At 44.2% G+C, this 21578-nt stretch overlaps 1 protein-coding gene across 1 annotated transcript; it reads right to left on the bottom strand.

The window, feature by feature from the left end:
- Window positions 1–829: 829 nt before the first annotated feature.
- LOC309568347 (alpha-tectorin-like) lies at window positions 830–21028 on the bottom strand (the record flags this gene model as incomplete). Its single annotated transcript, XM_082274010.1, has 7 exons — window positions 830–1447; window positions 6631–6784; window positions 10338–10478; window positions 11412–11699; window positions 13771–13901; window positions 16653–16691; window positions 20992–21028. The coding sequence occupies 7 exons, from the start codon at window positions 21026–21028 to the stop codon at window positions 1275–1277; spliced, it is 963 nt and encodes a 320-aa protein (XP_082130136.1). The 3' UTR covers window positions 830–1274.
- Window positions 21029–21578: the final 550 nt, after the last annotated feature.

Below are 21578 nucleotides of genomic sequence, written 5' to 3'. Positions count from 1 at the left end.
TCAGATTTCAGGGTTCAGCATAGCTGAACCTGTGATCTGTCCCTGTGTCACTCAGTCCCCTCCCCCCACACACGTTAGTAAGCACCAGGCATACATTAAACCCCTTGATCACCAATAAAAATTAACCCCTTCCCTGCCAGTGTCATTTTTACAGTAACAGTGCATATTTATAGCACTGATTACTGCAGTAATGTCACTGGTACCCCCAAAAGTGTCAAAAATGTCAGTCAAGGGTCTGATCTGTCCACCGCAATGTCGCAATCCTGCAAAAAAATCGCAGATCGCCGCCATTACTCGTTAAAAAAAAAACAACAAAAATTACAGAAATCCTTCCCTTGGTTAGTAAACGCAATAACTTTTGCGCAAACCAATCAAAATACGCTTATTGCAATTTTTTTTACCAAAAATATGTAGCAGAAAACAAATTGGCCAAAAATGTTAAAAATTTTGATGTTTACATTTTTTTTTGGGGGGGGGGGGGATTTCATATAAAAAAAATGTGAAAAATATTGTTATTTTTTCACAATTGTCGCTCTTTTTTTGTTTATAGCGCAAAAAGTAAAAATTGCACAGGTGATCAAATACCACCAAAAGAAAGCTCTGTTTGTGGGAAAAAAAGGACGTAAATTTCGTTTGGGTACGGCGTTGCATGACCGCGCAATTGTCAGTTAAATTCGCACAGTCCCAAATCGCAAAAAGTGGCCCAGACGTAAGACAGCAAAATCCTCCGGTGGTAAAGTGGTTAAAGTGACTCCACAGATTATGTAAATTTACCACCTGTCTATGCTGTAACATTAGTCCTATGCATTGCATTTCCTTTCTAGCGCCCTTTTGTGTTCTTCAGTCATTTTCTTTCTACTGACAAGGAAAGTGTTTTCAGTTGCACTGAAATATAATGTAAATCTGCCCTACAATTCTATTCAGAAACAGGAGAGCCAAACCATATCCCAGGCTAAGAGAAGTTAGCCACCTTAAAGAATTAAAAAAAAAAAAAAAAACAGGAAGGAAGCTACCAAAGAAAGTTGGAAAATTTAGGAAAATCGCAGGAAGGAAAGCACAAGCCAAAAGAATAAAGTCATGTGCAGTGGAAATCCTATTTTCATCTAAAGACTTTTTTTTCTGAGATAGCGGAGTAGCGTGCAGTGACATGATTGAGTCTCTCTTCTAAGTTTACAATGCTGTCTAAGAAAGATGATTAGTTGAAGAAGAGAAGAAAGTAAAAACGAAGGTCTTTGGCCTTGGGGAGGCTCCCTGCCTCTAGACGCCTGGGAGACCTAACAATCTACTTCATTGATCTGGCATAAGAAGTTGCGTCCGGCGGGCAGACAGACGAGATCCTCATCGCATCCTTTTTCTTCGCACTCAACTTTTCCATTATGCCTGCAAGAGCATTTGTTTGAGCACACGTTGTCCATCCACACGGTCTGTCCCCGATTCAAGAAACTGTCTGAAAACAGAACAACCGCAATGAAAATTAGACGAAAATACAAGAATCGCAATCACTATCCTGTTCATACAGTCCACAGTTTACTGATCAAACTATTTTTTTTTAAAAAAAAGTTCCGGATAGAGTAGGGAAAAGTTAACCACTTGCCGACTGCCGCACAACTATATACTGCGGCAGTCAGCCCTCTACAGGCAAAGTGACGTAGGGATACTCGCTCGTCCACGGGCCTGTAGGGGGCGAGCGCGCGCCGCCGATGGCACGCTGCCGCCCCCGCTCATTCCCTGCCTAGCCAGCGCATGTGACCGGCGGCTCCGATGTCCGCCGGCCACTCACGATCAGGAGAGGGAGAAAGACAGACGGCTGATGTAAACACAGCCGTCTGTCATTCTCCCTTAGATCATGACAGAGGCTATGTGATCCTGCTATGTAGGATCGTATGTCTCTGTGATGATCTAACAAGCCACGCCCCCTGACAGTTAGAATCACGCCCCTAGGGACACACTTAACCCCTTGATCACCAATAAAGTTAACCCCTTCCCTGCCAGTGTAATTTTTCAGTAACAGTGCATATTTATAGCACTGATTACTGTAGTAATGTCAATTACTAATGTCAAATTACACAATCACAGGTCTCTGTGTTGATTCCACAAGTCCCCCCCATACAGTTAGAAAACACCCCTTAGGCTCACACTTAACCCTTTGATCACCCCTGGGTTAACCCCTTCCCTGCCAGTGTCATTATTACAGTAACAGTGCATTTTTTTTAGCACTGATTACTGTAGTAATGTCACCTGTACCCCCAAAAGTGTCAAAAAATGTCAGTCAGGGGTCCGATCTGTCCACCGCAATGTTGCAGTCCCGCTAAAAAAAAAAAAAATCGCAGAACGCCGCCATTACTAGTTAAAAAGAAAAAAACAATAAAAATGACATAAAATCTTTCCCGTAGTTAGTAAACGCAATAACTTTTGCGCAAACCAATCAAAATACGCTTATTGCGATTTTTTTTTTTACCAAAAATATGTAGCAGAAAACAAATTGGCCTAAAATGTTAAAAGATTTAGATTTTTTCCTTTTTTTTTTTTTCAAAAATTTCATATAAAAATATGTGAAAAATATTATCTTTTCAAAATTGTCGCTCTTTTTTTTGTTTATAGCGCAAAAAATCAAAATCAAACATGTGATCAAATACCACCAAAAGAAAGCTCTGTTTGTGGGGAAAAAAAGAACGTCAATTTAATTTGGGTACAGTGTTGCACGACCGCGCAATTGTCCCTCAAAGTCACGCAATGCCGAATCGCAAAATAGGGCCTGGTCTTTGAGAAGCCAAATCCTCCGGGGCTTAAGTGGTTAAATTCCTATCCTTGAAATGGGTGGCTGATTGTCACCATGAAGGCAAAAACATTGTCAAAAGTTCTAATCCACCCCTACTCTATTATGCGTCCCCATCGGAGAGATTTACATTCATTCCCGGTCTTGCGGAAGTGACGAGGAGAAACATCTTCAACTGGGACACAGATGGCAATACATACTGTATCAAAGGTGCAGATGACACCAAGCTACAGTGCATCCGGAAAGTACTCACAGCGCTTCACTTTTTCCACATGTTGTTATGTTACAGCCTTATTCCAAAATGGATTCAACTCATTATTTTCCTCAAACTTCTACAAACAATCCCCCATAATGACCACGTGAAAGAAGTTTGCTTGAAATCTTTGCAAAATAAAAAACTAAAAAAAAAAATGTACATAAGTATCACAGCCTTTGCTCAATATTTTGTTGAAGCTCCTTTGGCACCAATTACAGCCTCAAGCCTTTTTTAATATAATGCTACAAGGTTGGCACAACTATTTTTGGGTAGTTTCTCCCAGTCTTCTTTGCAGAATTTCTCAAGCTCCTTCACGTTGGATGGGATGCGTCGGTGCACAGCCATTTTCAGATCACTCAAGGACATTCACAGAGTTGTCCCATAGCCACTCCTTTGTTATCTTGGCTGTGTGCTTACGGCCGTTGTCCTGTTGGAAGATGAACCTTCACCCCAGTCTGTGATCCAGAGCGCTCTGGAGCAGGTTTTCATCAAGGATGTCTCTGTACATTGCTGAATTCAACTTTCCCTCCATCCTGACTAGTCTCCCAGTTCCTGACTCTGAAATCCCCACAGCATGATGCTGCCACCACCATGCTTCATTGTAGGGATGGTATTGGCCAGGTGATGAGTGGTGCCTGGTTTCCTCTAGACATGGCGCTTGCCATTCAGGCCAAAGAGTTCAATCTTTGTTTCATCAGAGCAGAGAATTTTGTTTCTCACGGTCTGAGAGTCCTTCAGGTGCCATTTGGCAAACTCCAGGTGGGCTGTCATGTGACTTCCATCTGGCCACTCTACCATACAGGCCTGATTGGTGGAGTGCTGCAGAGATGGTTGTTCTTCTGGAAGGTTCTCCTCTCCCCACAGAGAAATGCTGGAGCTCTGTCAGAGCGGCCATCGGGTTCTTTGTCACCTCTCTGACTAAGGCCATTCTCCCCTGATCGCTCAGTTTTGCCGGGTGTCCCGCTCTAGGAAGAGTCCTGCTGGTTCTGAACTTCTTCCATTTACAGATGATGGAGGCCACTGGGTTCATTGGGACCTTCAATGCTGCAGAAATGTTTCTGTACCCTTTCCCAGATCTGCGCCTCAATACAATCCTGTCTTGCAGGTCTACAGACAATTCCTTGGACTTAATGGCCAGTCTGAGGTCCAGAATGATCTGGAGCAGGTTTTCATCAAGGATGTCTCTGTACATTGCTGAATTCAACTTTCCCTCGATCCTGACTAGTCTCCCAGTTCCTGACTCTGAAATCCCCACAGCATGATGCTGCCAGAACCATGCTTCATTGTAGGGATGGTATTGACCAGGGGATGAGCGGTGCCTGGTTTCTTCTAGACATGGCACTTGCCATTCAGGCCAAAGAGTTCAATCTTTGTTTCATCAGACCAGAGAATTTTGTTTCTCATGGTCTGAGAGTCCTTCAGGTGCCTTTTGGAAAACTCCAGGCAGGCTGTCATGTGCCTTTTTACCGAGGAGTGGCTTCCGTCTGGCCACTCTACCATACAGGCCTCATTGGTGGAGTGCTGCAGAGATGGTTGTTCTTCTGGAAGGTTCTCATCCCTCCACAGAGAAACACTGGAGCTCTGTCAGAGTGACCATCGGGTTCTTGGTCACCTCCCTGACTAAGGTCCTTCTCCCCCGATTGCTCAGTTTGGCTGGGTGGCCCGCTCGAGGAAGAGTCCTGGTGGTTCCAAACTTCTTCCATTTACAGATGATGGAGGCCACTGTGCTCATTGGGACCTTCAACCCTGCAGAATTTTTTCTGTACCCTTCCCCAGATCTGTGCCTCCATACAATCCTGTCTCGGAGGTCTACAGACAATTCCTTAGACTTCATGGCTTGGTTTGTGCTCTTACATGCACTGATAACTGTGGGCCCTTATATAGACAGGTGTGTGCCTTTCCTAATCATGTCCAATCAACTGAATTGACCACAGGTGGACTTCAGTCAAGTTGTAGAAACATCTCAAGGATGATCAGTGGAAACAGGATGCACCTGAACTAAATGTTGAGTGTCATGGCAAAGGCTGTGAATACTTATGAACATGGGATTTTTTTATTTTTAATAATGAAATAATGAATTTAGTCCATTTTGGAATAGGGCTGTAACATAACAAAATGTGGAAAAAGTGAAGCGCTGTGAATACTTTCTGGATGCACTCTGTGCAGTGGAATAACTTCCTTACAGGATGTCTCCAACTTACAAGCCGACCTCAATGCTCTGTTTCATTGGGCAACTATGTGGCAAATGAGGTTAAATGTTGACAAATGTAAAGTTATGCACTTGGGGGCTAAGAATATGCATGCATCATACATACTAGGGGGAGTAGAACTGGGGGGATCCATAGCGCAGAAGGATCTGGGGGAATCCATAGTGGAGAAGGATCTGGGGGAATCCATAGTGGAGAAGGATTTGGGGGAATCCATAGTGGAGAAGGATTTGGGGGAATCCATAGCGGAGAAGGATCTGGGGGAATCCATAGCGGAGAAGGATCTGGGGAAATCCATAGTGGAGAAGGATCTGGGGGAATCCACAGTGGAGAAGGATCTGGGGGAGTCCATAGCCGAGAAGGATCTGGGGGAATCCATAGCGGAGAAGGATTTGGGGGAATCCATAGCGGAGAAGAATCTGGGGGAATCCATAGCGGAGAAGGATCTGGGGGAATCATTAACGGAGAAGGATTTGGGGGAATCCATATCGGAGAAGGATCTGGGGGAATCCATAGCGGAGAAGGATCTGGGGGAATCCATAGCAGAGAAGGATCTGGAGGAATCCATAGCGGAGAAGGATCTGGGGGAATCCATAGTGGAGAAGGATCTTGAGGAATCCATAGTGGAGAAGGATTTGGGGGAATCCATAGCGGAGAAGGATCTGGGTGTTCTGGTAGATAATAAGCCTAATAATAGCATGCAATGCCAAGCTGCTGTTTCCAAAACAAGCAAAATCCTCTCTTGAATTAACAGAGGCATGGACTCCAGAGAGAGAGATATAATTTTGCCCCTGTCAAATCATTAGTAAGACCTCATCTGGAATATGCAGTTCAGTTTTGGGCACCAGTTCTCAAAAAGGATATCGGGGAACTGGAGAAAGTGCAGAGAAGGGCAACCAAATTGATAAGAGGCATGGAGGAGCTCAGCTACAAGGAAAGATTAGAGGAACTGAATTTATTCTCTCTTGAGAAGAGGAGATTAAGGGGGGATATGATCACCATGTGATCACCACATATGATCCTAAATGTACATAATATAACTGGATACTACAGTAACACTTATAGATAAAGTTGATCCAGGGAATACTTGATTGCCTCTTGGGGATAAGGAAGGGATTTTTTTCCCCTGCTGGAGAAAAGTGGATTATGCTTTATTGGGGGGGGGGGGGGGTGCCTTCTTCTGGATCAACAGTATATATATATATATATTTTTTTTTTTTCTTTCTATTGGCTTAACTAGTTGGACTTATGTCTTTTTTTAGCCAGACTAACTATGTAACCTAAACAGTGGTGCATTTTTGCAACCAATGACCAATCCTAGAGTATTTTGGAGAGTTCTTAAATTGATTGTGGGACCCTACTTGGGATCCTCACTGGCACAATAATCATACCTTTGTATATGCAGCCACCTGGTACCCTGAAATCATCAACACGAAAGATCCACACTCCTGGTAATCCAATGTTGCTGGTGGTTATGATGTTTACTATATGCTCTGTTCTAGATGATGGCATATTAAAGTAGGACTTTTCTGTATTGAAGCCAGCCTGTATGTGAAAGATTTTTTTTAAAGAAGGTGTCCATTCTATTTTTTTTCCCAATAAAAGGCTTTTATTGAGCATTAAATACAAAAATAAGATTAACAATGTCCATTTTAATGAGAAAGCATGATAATGTTTTATTCTGGGGCCACATGGCCATATTTAGTCAATGATGTCATCCACTCTCCCCAAATCTCTTTGTTTACCCCACCAGGGAGTGCACTTTGAGTGCTCTGGCTCTGTGTTGCCATCTAGTGGATGATTTTTAATATAGCAGCCTGAATAAAATAGACTTAATCCAAACTGGAAAATAGTTGGCTTGTTTTGTGCACAGAATTTTAACTAGAATTGATATCACCTATGTTTATCCTGTTTTGCATCTCAGGTAGTGCATTAGGGTAAAAAAAAATGTAAGCCTTTAGAACCACCTTAACATTTGCCTCCCCACTGACTTGCCACTAGGAAGAACCATGCATCATTTTCTTGTTTTTGGCACGTTCACTAAGCTCTGGAGCAAATTCCCTTGAAAAGTGGAATTTCCCTTGCAGAGTGAACAAACTATTTTTCTATTTGTACACAAAGGGGCAGGGATAGCGGCTGACAATGACAGAATATGGTCACATGACCATTTTTTTTGGCACTGACATTACCCAAATTTGGCCATGGCCATAATTATTTAATGATGTTATCCACTCTCCTGTCCCTTTGTTTACCCCATTAGGGAGAGCCACATTTCAATTTCTTATTTTTGTGTAGGATCCCCTACTAACATCTATACCAGACCCTCATCTAGGATAATGGTCTAATGAAGGATATCCCTGGCTGCACAGAGGGAAGCATTTAGCCCTTTAAACGTTGATTAAAAATTGCTGCTCCTTGCCAAATGGGATTACAAGAAAACTTTTCTTTCTTCAGTACATGTCCCCCCCAGGGCACTGCCCAGTTCCCCATGCCATTTGTTAAAAAATCACTTGCCTACTAGCCTAGAAAATGCTCATTGCTGTTTTTTCTTAAGTGATTCTAAAGGTTTTGCACAGAGCAGCCCAGATCATCCTCTTCCACTGGATTGGGTCCCCCGACGGCGCTCCTGGCTCCTTTCCCCCGCTGAGTACTCCCATAGAAAGCCGCTGGCAATGGGGGCATTTGTTCATGGTTGCTCCTAAACCGGCTCTGTGTGTCCATTGACACACACAGCGTAGCTTGGCCCCGCCCCCTACTCTCTTCTCACTGGCTATGATTGACAGCAGCAGGAGCCAATGGCACCTGCTTCTGCCTCCATGTTCATTGAGGAGAGAGAGAGAGCTGAGAGAGCCACTGCTCTCCTGTACATCGCTGGATTGAGATAGGGGGGGGGGGGGCAGAAGGGAAAGGCTTTTACCTTAAAGTGGTTGTAAAGGCACAAGGTTTTTTTACCTTCATGCATTCTATGCATGAAGGTCAAAAAACATTCTGTGTGCAGTAGCCCCCTCCCCCGCGGGTCCCCCTAATACTTAGCTAAGCCCCCTCTCAATCCAGCGATGTTCACAAGAGCTTTGCCTCTCCAGGGACTCGCACTATTGATTGGCCATTGACAGCAATGGGAGCCAATGACAGCCAGTGAGCCAATCAGGAGTAGGAGGGGGCAGAGCCAAGTTGTGGCTCCGTGTGTGAGTGGACACACAGAGCAGCGGCTTGGGTCAGGTGCCCCCAGTGCCGGGACAAGGTCACCTAGAGCCCAGAGCAAACATGCCAAATTGTGCACTGAAAGCATAAATTCCCAATCCTCCCTGTACAAATCCGCTTCCCCTGCTGAAACCCCCCCCCCCCCCAGCACAAATTTTGTACCCCCCTCCAAATAAAAAAAGCACAAATCCTCTGCCCTTCAAGTCCCTCAAATTTCCTCTCTGAGTACACAACCTCTTCCCCCTCCCTCCAAATCCCCACTTCCAGCACAAATCCCCCATCCCCCTCCTAGCACAAACCCCCTCTTCCACAAATTTCCCCTCCTAGCACAAATACACCCTATTCATCCCTACTAGACAAATCCCCCCCCCCCCCAAAAAAAATGTCCCCTCCTAGCACACTCCTACACAGGAAGTTACAAGGACTTTTGGGAACATGAACATGTACACTCACCGGCCACTTTATTAGGTACACCTGTTAAATTGCTTGGTAACACAAATTGCTAATCAGCCAATCACATGGCAGCAACTCAAGGCATTTAGGCATCTAGATGTGGTGAAGACAACTTGCTGAAGTTCAAACTGAGCATCAGAATGGGGAAGACAGGGGATTTAAGTGACTTTGAACGTGCCATGGTTGTTGGTGCCAGACAGACTGGTCTGAGCATTTCAAAAACTGCTGATCTTCTGCTGATTTTCACACACAACTATCTCTCGGGTTTACAGAGAATGGTGGGGAAAAGAGAAAATATCCAGTGAGCGGCAGTTGTGCAGAGGAAAATGCCTTGTTGATGTCAGAGGAGAATGGGCAGACTGGTTTCCAGATGATAGGAAGGCAACAGTAACTCAAATAACTACTCGTTACACCCAAGGTATGCAGAATACAATCTCTGAACGCAACACACATCAAAGCAGATGAGCTACAGCAGCAGCAGACCACACCAGGTGCCACTGCTGTCAGCTAAGAACGGGAAACTGAGGCTAAAATTCTCACAGGCTCACCAAAATTGGACCATAGAAGATTGGAAAAACGTTGCCTGGTCTGATGAGCCTTTATTTCAGCTGCAACATTCAGATGGTAGGGTCAGAATTTGGCGTAAATACTACGAAAGCATGGATTCATCCTGCCTTGTATCAATGTTTCAGGCTGGTGGTGGTGGTGTAATGGTGTGGGGGCCTTGGCACACTTTGGGCCCCTTAGTACCAATTGAGCATGGTTTAAACGCCACGGCCTACCTGGGTATTGTTGCTGACCATGTTCATCCCTAGTGTACCCATCTGCTGATGGCTCCTTCCAGCAGGATGTCACAAAGCTCCAATCATCTCACCACTGGTTTCTTCAACATGACAATGAGGTCACTGTCCTCCAATGGCCTCCACACTCACCAGATCTCATCCAATAGAATCATGGATGCGTAGCTGACAAATTTTGCAGCAACTGCGTGATGCTATCATGTCCCTATGGACCAAAATCTCTGAGGAACGTTTCCAACACCTCGTTGGATCTATGCCACGAAGAATGAAGGCAGTTCTGAAGGCAAAAGGAGGTCCAACCCCGGTACTAGCAAGGTGTACCGAATAAAGTGGCTGGTGAGTGTATATTTTGAACTTGTAGAAAATGTACTTAGCCTGAAAATATACTATCCTTCATATAAGATAGGGCCAGGGACTATTCATAGGATTCAGATATATTGGGCAGACTAGATGGGCCAAATGGTTCTTATCTGCCGACACATTCTATGTTTCTATGTTTCTATGTTAACCTGAAAAAGAAAACGAATGCCACACAAATACATACGGGTAAGCTGACATTGACATGCTGAAGAACAAATAATTGTTCTTGGGCTTAGCTATGCTTCAGTTCATAATCCTATCTCTGCCGCATTTGGTTTCCATACCTGAGCAGGGATGCCCCCAAGACCAGTCTTCGGATCTCCACCACTGGCCGTGCCTGTTGTCCATGTAATTTGTTCATACAGGAAAAGGACAACAGACCTCTGGTACTTGTCAGAGACCAGCAGACACTGGAAGGTGTTTGTCTGAAACATAAAACAAAAGCAGGCATTATTAACTTCTCAACATCCACGTATTAACATTTTCAATGGTTCGGCAATGGTTTGTTCATTGCATCCCCCAGGATCAGGGCTTTTTTTCAGCAGGAACGCGGAGGAACGCAGTTCCGGCACCTCCAGCACTAAATGTATGCCATGGCAAGGGGTGCTGAAGGGTCTACTGATGCTGGCTGCTGGGGGATCTATTGTTGCTGGAGGGGATATATTTTTGCATGGCAATCTATTGTTGCTGGTGGAGGATCTTTTGATACTGGGGGTCAATTGTTGCTGGAAGGAATCGACTGTTTAGTGAGGAGTCTGCAGTTTCTGGCTGCTAGAGAGTCTATTGATGCTGGCTGCTGGGAGATCGTTTGCTACTGCTAGGGGGAGGGGGGATCTATTGCTGCTGGCTGTGGGGGTTCTATTTTATTGCTTTTCTTGTTGTCATAACCAAATTCCATACATTCCACTACAAAATTATACTTGGCTCTATATTTTCTAAAAGGGGCTGTACTAGAAGCTGGGTAGGGGGTGGAACCAAGGGTCGGTGCTCGGAGGTGGGCATGGGTGGAACCAAGGGTTAATGCTCGGAGGTGGGTAGGGGTGGAACCAAGGGTTAATGCTCGAAGGTGGGTAGGGGTGGAGGCACTAAGTAACTTAGAAGGGGGAGTTCCAGCACCTATTCTCTGAGAAAAAAAAGCCCTGCCCAGGATGATCCACTACCAAATACATGTTTGGCATCTGCAAGAAGAGATCAGGCCTCCAACTCTTTGGAAGTGACGTTAGATACACCTCAGGCACGTGGCATCAATTGACACCATAGTTACATACTAGTTGAGGTTGAAAAAAGACAACAGTCCATCCAGTTCAACCTGTGTTGGTGTGTGTGGACGTATTAATTTCCCATTTACCATCTCTTACCTTGTTTGATTCGCTTCCATGATAAGGTACGTTGTGCCAGGTTACAATAAACATCCACTCAGGTTCGTATTCCCCCATATCTTCAAAATGATTTCTGATCTCAAGACCTGCGCACGCTAGGAAATCTTCGTCAACGACCTGCCTGTAGTAAATGAAGGCATCTGTCTCATCTTCATTATCTACGTCCCCCCAAAAAGGGCAGATCATACTGAATTTTTCCAGGGGGAAGGCATCAGGGGTGTAATCAGCGACTGGACCTTTAAAGGAAATTGCGCCATTGTTGTTTACCTACAGGATAAAAAAGAAAAAAAAAAAAACTTTTTTAGGCTTCATGCACACATGGCCTACTTTGAGCGCGGACAGCTGGAAAATGCGAAACACGACAAAAGTGCAGCAAAATCGTGCCGCGGTTTTGCATTTTCTGCCGGCCGGTGGTCAAAATGTTCCCTTTTCTAAACGCGATTCTTCCGCGTTCAGGAAAGGGGGGTTGAAGCTCCTCTAACCACAGCAGCTCCTAGACTCTGGTAAAAGCCTATGGGGTTGATTTACTAAAGACAAATAGACTGTGCAGTTGCTCCAGAGCTTAGTAAATTAGGAAAAGTTTCACTTTGCAAAGAATACCCAATCACATGCAGGGAAAAGAAAAAAAATAGCATTTTTGATTGCATGTGATTGGATGATTGAAGTCAGCAGAGCTTCTGCTCATTTACTAAGCTCTAGAGAGTGCACGCTCCATTTTCCTTTTGTAAATCAAGCCCATATGTACATACATTGACATACAGGCTTTTATGGAGTTGAGTTTAGGAGCTTTGGCAAAAAAAGCTCTAAAAGCTCCTAAACTCAAGTTTAGCAGTTGTAGTGTACAAGCAGTGGCTGCTGGTGAATGAAAGTTTGGGGGGGGTGTCAAAACCCACCCCTCCCCGACGGGATGGCCAGCCAGCAATCAAATCTACCAACCCCTCCCTCCTCCCCCCTCCCAGGACAGATGGCTGGTTGCCCAGCCAGACAGCCAGCATCCTTACCTGCTCCTTCCCCGAGCGGCTGTGAGTCTCCTCCGGCCATACAACCCCTCCCTCTTCCTGGCCAGTGGCCAGTAAAATTGCTTCGCTTTTCAGCCAATCGGTAAAGGGGTCTCACACCCCGCTTCCTGATTGGCTGGGAGGAAAAGCAGTGTGATAATATGAATATTCATTCGCTATTGTCATACAACTGGGCGGGCTCAGGGCGCAGTGCTCTGCCCAAAAAAAAAAATCCCCTATTGGTATCCATGCGTCCGGCAGCCCTGCATGTAGATTAGGGGGCCGAACGAACCTGGTTGAGAGGCCAGGGAGTGGGCCTGTGCAGCAGGGTGCTGCAACTACAGAGGCAGGAGAACTCAGGGAGCTAGGAGAGCTGGGCAAGATGGTCTGAGGGACCAATCAAAAGCCAAAGGCCAGGGTTGTGGCTTAAGCGGTGGCGCTGCTGTAGAGAAAGCAGGGGGCTCAGTATTATTTTGACTGTGCTAAAGACCCCTGCCTTGAAAACTCTGATGTAAGGAATTGCTTTAGTTTTTTTTTTAATAACAAGCAGTCTTAAACCCACAGTTTGGACTGGCATGAACTCACTACAGATGTTTCCACCACTGAGCTGAAATACCCTAAAATCACAGTTGACTTTTCAATCCCATACAGTATACACCTCAGACCGTTAAATCCTGAAACGGAATGTGACCCTTCCCCACCCTACCTAAATTGTCTGAAGTTCTGGGAGTGGGCGTAAACTCCCATTGACGATATAGTAAGGCTTACCTATAGGTACAGTAAATATCTCCTAAACGTGCATCATTTAGGAGATATTTACTAGTGAAGCCACCAGTGACGTCACCGGCGCATTCGCCCCCAAGGAACGTCATTTGAACATGTTTTGAATGCTGTCAGCTTTTTGAATTTGCCGCCGAGTACCCGGAAGTGATGTCACTTCCGGGTTTTTCACATGGAGACCCGATCAGAGCCGAATGCTGCTTTGATCGGGTTTTCTCTTCGGCGGCCGTGCAGGTAGGATGCCTGGGTCTCCCGGTGGAATGGGAGACCCGTGCGAACCGCAGAAGACAGTGGGAGTGGTGAGTGATGCCTCTAGCTGCAGGCATCACTCCAGTACAGCACTTTCACTAAATATTGGCAATATCGGTAACTTCAGGGGCCGATTCCGATATATCAGGGAAAGTTCATATCGGCGCCCCATATATCGGTGGTGCCGATAATCGGTCGATCCCTAATACTAGCACATTATAACTTTGCCCTGCAGGTTTAAAAAAATGGCAGTTTACTACCACTTTAAGTATTTCTCATAGTCATGGTGGATTCAGTAAGATAAAACCTACGTAACCAGATCGGTGTGTCTCCCCAAAGAGAGTGAAAGAATGGAGAAAGGCAATTTCATCCGTTGCACCGTCATCTTCTTCTGGAGTTGTTAGGTCATTAAAAGCTGGCCCATAATTGAAAAGATTAGTGCCTGCAGAAAAAAAAAAAAGATCAAAATAGCAAACGCATCAGTAAGGAATATGTGTTGCGTTTAATATAAATATATGCCTGTTTTATGATTTTATTCTCAGACTTTACTGTACATGGAAGAATCTGTTTAGTAGTTGGTCTTGGAAACAGAAATCAGGTTACTTTTGAGTGGACTCCTCAAACAAATGCTGTTGATCACAATGGGAACAATTAAATATTTTTCCCATTTCAGTTGACAATTAGAAGTTTTTATTGTTTCTGTAACTACTGTAAACAATTCTGTGACCTGTACAAATCGCTTGGCTTTTCTGACATATATATAACCTATGTTATGATACAAAAGTGCCATCTAGAGGGCGAATTGGAGAATACGTCTCCCACTAAGCTCAGTTTTTTCAAAGGGGCCACACCCATGTGGGGATGGTACATTTTTTCCAAGTAAAAGGTTGTCAGGTATAAGTTAACAACAGGACTTCATAATGCCCTAAAGTTATTGTAAAGTTTTTTTTTTTTTTTTTAAAGATAACAAACATGTTATACTTACCGCCTCTGTGCAGTTGGTTTTGCACAGAGCAGCTCGGATCCTCCTCTTCTTGGGTCCCTTTTCACTGCTCCTATCCCCTCCCTCCTGTTGAGTGCCCCCACAGCAAGCAGCTTGCTAAGGGGGCACCCGATATGCGCTGCAGCCCCATGTGTCCATTCAGACACGGAGCTGCAAATCGGCCCCACTCCCTCTCTCCTGATTGGCTAACTGACTTTAAATGACAGCGGCGGGTACCAATTGCGCCCCGGCTGTGTCTCAGCCAATCAGGAGGGAGAGCTGATGGATGGCCGAGGGACTCGTGGACATTGCTGGATAGAGAGGGGGCTCAGGTAAATATTAGGGGGGCTGCTTCACACAGAAGGCTTTTTATCTTAATGCATAGAATGCATTAAGATAAAAAACCTTCTACCTTTGCAACTCCTTTAACACAAAGGAAGGTCTGTGCCAGCCGGAAGAAGCTATACCTAAAGACGTTTTGGCCTGATCTCCAGCAACTGCTAATAGATTAGGCCTGAGTCCTCATTGGCTACAGAGATCAAGAACACACAGTAACCTTAGTTAAGTAACTTTTACGTGTATTTCTACTGTTTACAGACCATAGTTTCAGCTTATTTGCTAGGCATCTTGCTTGTTATATCTGTCAGTCTTGTATTATATTCCTAATATTTGTATAATAAAAGCACATTTATCCACTACCGAGGTCTGAGCTTCCTTGCCTTTACCGCAAAGTAACCTTACTAGATAGCAAAACAGCATAACAAGTCCAATTTTTTTTTTTTTAAATGACCCAACATATAAAACTGTGATACGCATCGTAATTCTAAGTTAATAAAAATGATTTTTACATTTCAGTCTGCAACCGGCTATTATTTTTTTTTAGAGCTACTGAAAGAAAAACAATACTGCTTCCCTTTTATCAGCCATGAGTTCAGAGCCAGTAATTTTCACTTAGGTCATCCCTCTGCTCTTTTGTATACCTCACTGCCTCTACGTGAAGTCACAACTGAAAATAAAGGGTATATAAACCCAAAATTAAAAAAAAGTAATATATTGTAGCCCTTAGATGTGGTGGCTATGTTAGTTTTCTAACAATTGTTTAACCACTTGCCGACCGCCGCAAGTACATATACTGCGGCGGTCAGCCCCCTGCATCCCCGCGCGAGTGCCCGGCGGGTCCGATGTCCGCCGGTCACTCGCGATCTCCCGCTAGAGAGGGAGAAAGGCAGGAGGCTAATGTGAACAAAGCCGCCTGTCATTCTTCCTTGATGTAACAGCAGAGATCATACGATCCTGCTATGTAGGATCGTATGTCTCTGTGGTTACATCAAAAGCCACGCCCCTTTACAGTTAGAAGCACGGCCCTAGGGACACACTTAACCCCTTGCTCTCTAATAAAGTTAACCCCTTCCCTGCCAGTGTCATTTTTACAGTAACAGTGCATATGTATAGCACTGATTACTGTAGTAATGTCACTGGTACCCCCAAAAGTGTCAAAAATGTCAGTCAAGGGTCCGATCTGTCCGCCGCAATGTCGCAGTCCCGCAAAACAAAATTGCAGATCACCGCCATTACTCGTTAAAAAAAATAATATAAATTACATAAATCTTTCCCGTAGTTAGTAAAACGCAATAACTTTTGCGCAAACCAATCAAAATATGCTTATTGCGATTTTTTTTTACCAAACATATGTAGCAGAAAACAAATTGGCCTAAAATGTTAAAAAATTTAGATTTTTACATTTTTTTGGGGGGTGGGGAATTTCATATAAAAAATGTGAAAAATATTGTTATTTTTTCAAAATTGTCGCTCTTTTTTTGTTTATAGCGCAAAAAGTAAAAAATCGCACAGGTGATCAAATACCACCAAAAGAAAGCTCTGTTTGTGGGAAAAAAAGGACGTCAATTTCATTTGGGTAAAGCGTTGCACGATCGCGCAATTGTCCGTTAAAGTCAAGCAGTGCCGAATCGCAAAATAGGCCCTGGTCTTTGAGCAGCCAAATCCTCCGGGGCTTAAGTGGTTAAGTATTCAGTGGAAAATATGTGTACGCCATTGCAGTTTATGGTGGTTTAGGAAATCAACCATTAAAAGTAATATATTGTAGCCCTTAGATGTGGTGGCTATGTTCGTTTTCTAACCATGGTTTAAGTATTCAGTGGACAATATGCATACTCCATTGCAGTTTATGGTGGTTTAGGAAATCAACCATACCTTCTTTCTTACAAACAGAGGAGAAAACGGATGGCAAAGCTGAAATATAAAAAAGAAAAAACAGGAAAATAATTAAATTTTTTAAACTTATATGAAGACATCAGGTTTGGTTTCAGAGACCCTGTTACTTATTTGAACATAAAATAAACACTACGTCCTTCAAGATTAGGTTAAGCAGTTTAGGTGTATTTGGGAACCCTGGGCACAGGAGGTGAACATCTGCCTCAGTACTTACCTCAATATTCAGAAAAGAGGATAACTTCATGGACAGTTCTATGACTTCCACCCCCCTCTTCTTCTCTTGTCTTCTTTTTCTCTATCTGTCCCTCTCTTTATTCTCTAGAGCAGGGGTCTCCAAACTGTGGCCCGTGGACCAGATGTGGCCCTTTGCTTGCCTTTATCCGCCCCTTGGGAAACTATTCCTTCCACTGACACCAAAGAAGGACCTCTATTCCTCCCACTGATACAAAAAATGGGGCACTATTCCTCCCACTGATACAAAAAATGGGGCACTATTCCTCCCACTGATACAAAAAACGGGGCACTATTCCTTCCACTGATACAAAAATGGGGCACTATTCCTCCCACTGATACAAAAAATGGGGCACTATTCCTCCCACTGATACAAAAAATGGGGCACTATTCCTCCCACTGATACAAAAAATGGGGCACTATTCCTCCCACTGATACAAAAAATGGGGCACTATTCCTCCCACTGATACAAAAAATGGAGCACTATTCCTCCCACTGATACAAAAAATGGGGCACTATTCCTTCCACTGATACAAAAAATGGGGCACTATTCCTTCCCCTGATACAAAAAATGGGGCACTATTCCTACTACCGATACAAAAAATGGGGCACTATTCCTCCCACCGATACAAAAAACGTGGCACTATTCCTTCAACTGATACAAAAATGGGGCACTATTCCTCCCACTGATACAAAAAATGGGGCACTATTCCTCCCACTGATACAAAAAATATGGCACTATTCCTCCCACTGATACAAAAAATGGGGCACTATTCCTTCCCCTGATACAAAAAATGGGGCACTATTCCTTCCCCTGATACAAAAAATGGGGCACTATTCCTACCACCGATACAAAAAATGGGGCACTATTCCTACCACCGATACAAAAAATGGGGCACTATTCCTTCCACTGATACAAAAAATGGGGCACTATTCCTCCCACCGATACAAAAAATGGGGCACTATTCCTACCACTGATACAAAAAATGGGGCACTATTCCTTCCACTGATACAAAAATGGGGCACTATTCCTCCCACTGATACAAAAAATGGGGCACTATTCCTCCCACTGATACAAAAAATGGGGCACTATTCCTTCCACTGATACAAAAAATGGGGCACTATTCCTTCCACTGACACCAGAGAGTGGGAACTAGACATGTGCAATTTGTTTCGGTCTGAATGTAAATTCAGATTAATTTTTGGTTATTCTGAGAATCCAATAAATCAGGGGTTTCCAAACTGCGGCCTGTAGGCTGGGTATGGCCCTATTGCTTGCCTTTATCTGGCCCTTGGGGCACTATAATTTCCACTAATATGAGACACTATTCCTCCCACTGACACCAGAGATGGGGAACTAATTCTCAAGCTAACACCAATTATGAGGCACTATTCCTCCCCCTGACATCAATGATTTAATTTTTTTACTCCCACTGACCTCCAAGCCTATGACATTGTCTGCTCCCACTGAGATTGGGGTTATTCTACTCCAACTGGCCACAGTCTGGCCCCCCTAAAGTTTGAAGGGCAGTAAACTGGCCCTCTGTTGTGAATGTTTGGTGACCCCCTGCGCTGTCACCCCAGGCACCCCCACAATCACCAGGCCAGAGTTGTGGGGAAGAGGCCCTTTTCCCCATCAACAAGGAGACAAGGTGCTTTGGGAAGAGCTGGTTGTTAGTCAGAGATTTACTACGCTATGAGTCTTTCTTTTTGACTCTTTACATGATATTTTATCTTGGATGTCTCTGAGGGACCTGGATATTAAAAATTACCTGGAGTCTAAGGCTGAGTGATCCTTCTAAATCACCCACTGCGTAGTCTGACTGTTGTGAGAGGAATAGTCCACCCATTGTTGCAAGAATCAGTGTGTTTTGGTGACGGTGGAGGATCACATTTATGAACTTGTGGCATGAACACCCGGGCCCGATGCCCGATCCCTCACTGACGATCCTGTGACCTCTATGGAGAGGGCAGAGGCTGGAGATCCCCCCCCCTTTCAGACACTCACTGTGTGCTCGGACGGGGCATCGTTGGTGTCGGCTGCTCAGGGGGAATTTAAATCCTATGCTGTGAAGTGTCAGGCGCCGGAGTAGTGAGCCCCTGGGAGGTGAATGAGTGCAGACTGCAGATGCTGGTCCGGCCGCAGTGAGAGAACTTTGATGAGTGAGAGCCGCGGGCACGGCCCACCGGGAATATGCCCGGTCTGCCCTATGGCCAGTCCGGGCTTGCCCGGGTGGAAGATCCAGTTTCTACTTAGAGACATATTTTACTTTTAGAGACTTATTTTATTATATTTTTAACCAGCGCTGCATTTAAGTCTATATCGAGTTGGTCTTGTGTACCTGTCTAGGAGCAGGAGTATAGAAGATCTGGGGCAAGTTTAGAAGACCTTCTTATCTTTCCTACCTGTTAGGACAATACAGCTTGCAATATTTTTTCCCAATGCGCGTCAATGCATTGGATGTCTTTATGACGGTTTAAATTATTATCAGCTACAGAATACCTACACAGAAGCAAGGGTAGATACCTGATACTTTCTTTTCATTCTTATTTGCCAAAGCGATAAAGCTTGCAATATTTTTTCCTAGTGCAGCCTTTGGATGTCTTCATGGTGTTTTCAATTGATATCAATGGTAATGTGCAAGCATCAGCATATATTGTACCCTATAAGGTAGCAGTTGATCTCGTGTACCTACCTAGGAGCAGGGGTAAGTACACAAGACCTTCTTATCTTTCTTATCTGTTAGAACAATATAGCTTTCAATCTTTTTTCCAAGTGGTGTATTCGTTTTGATATCTTTATGGTTTTCTAAATTTATATGAGTGGTAGCATGCAAGCATCAGCTATAGAGTACCCTCTAAGGCAGGTTATGGTCTTGTGTACCTACCCAGGAACATAGGTAGATACATGATACTTTCTTTTCATTCTTATCTGTTAGGACAATACAGCTTGCAACCATTTTTCCTAATGCAGCTCAATGCTTTAGGACAGCCGTCATTAAATGGAGGACCGCGGTCCGAACATGGACCTAGCGACGTTCCTGTCCAGACTGTCAGCTTGACAGTCTAACATGCCAGATCCCTGCCCCTCAGCAGCCATCGGTGATCTCCATTCCTGCCATCCCGCAAGGTATGGTGTGACATCATGTGTGCGCCCCGCCCCTTCAACACTCTGATGTGAATATCTGATGTAAGGTGGCACTCTGATGGGAATATCTGATGTAAGGTGGCACTCTGATGGGAATATCTGATGTAAGGTGGCACTCTGATGTGAATATCTGATGTAAGGTGGCACTCTGATGGGAATATCTGATGTAAGGTGTCCCTCTGATGGGAATATCTGATGTAAGGTGGCCCTCTGATGGGAATATCTGATGTAAGGTGGCACTCTGATGTGAATATCTGATGTAAGGTGGCACTCTGATGTGAATATCTGATGTAAGGTGGCACTCTGATGGGAATATCTGATGTAAGGTGGCACTCTGATGGGAATATCTGATGTAAGGTGGCACTCTGATGGGAATATCTGATGTAAGGTGGCACTCTGATGGGAATATCTGATGTAAGGTGGCCCTCTGATGGGAATATCTGATGTAAGGTGGCACTCTAATGGGACTATCTGGTGTAAGGTGGCACTCTGTTGGGAAAACACTTAAGGGGGGCACTCTTATGGGGACACCTGAAATAAAGGGGTACTCAGACAGTAGGTAATTGATCTATGGGGGTAGTCTAATGGGTGCACCCAATGTAATTAATTACTCCGGTAGGAGCACCTGATGTAAGGGGGAACGCTAATGGGGGCATTTACATTACCAGTGTGTGGAGGAAACAGTAACAAAGTGCCAGAGAGTGTGGCTTGCACCACAAAAAGGAAAGTGGACGCGTACAATCTTTCTGAGTGATAGCACAGACTGGAGATTCTGGCCTTGACTAGAAGAACATTTTAGTGACTGGACCTCCCTGAGTTTTAATTAAATACCCCTCCATTAGGATATCTTTATGGTGGTTTGAACTGATATCAGCAGTAACGTTCAAGCATCAGCACAGATGGTACCCTAGAAGGTAGATGTTGGCCTCAGGTACCTACCCAGGAGCAGGACTGTTAAACCAATCCACGTCTTCATGATTGTTCTCTTTCCTCCCTGAAACATGATAGTATTATTAGTGCATTACATTCAAGTGTTTTCCAATACTAAAAAGGGACACCGAAAGGGACAAACATTCTGTGACCCATCCCTGTATACCGGCAAAGATAATACATAGCATTCACCTTTTACATTCATAAGACACAACCAATCATTAAAGGGTAACTCCACTTTCGTGGGGAATAAAATAGCAAATAATGAAAAAACAATATAGCGTATACAATCGCGACACAAATCATATTGTAATTGAATGTTATTCAAAATGACCTTTCCTTTTCAATCTGCAGCTGTTGTAATTTTCTGGAAATGCAAAGCAATATGGCCGCCTGGTGCTGTTCTGTACACAGAATGTATACTGACCACACCCCCAGAAACATAATTTCCTGCTTGTGTGATTGGCTCACCAATTTTCCCAGAAGTCTGCCCTAAGATACAAGTCAGATTTCTGGCATCCCCTGCAACAAAAATGTCATTTTTGGTGAGATCCTCCCAATAGGAACATGTCTAAAGGGATGCAGGCCCAGCAGAT

Source organism: Pelophylax lessonae (genome assembly GCF_965119305.1).
Source record: "Pelophylax lessonae genome assembly, chromosome: 12".
Lineage (NCBI taxonomy): Eukaryota > Metazoa > Chordata > Amphibia > Anura > Ranidae > Pelophylax > Pelophylax lessonae.
The sequence above is the reverse complement of the archived record's forward strand: the minus strand, read 5'-3'. Positions and strand labels throughout refer to the sequence as shown.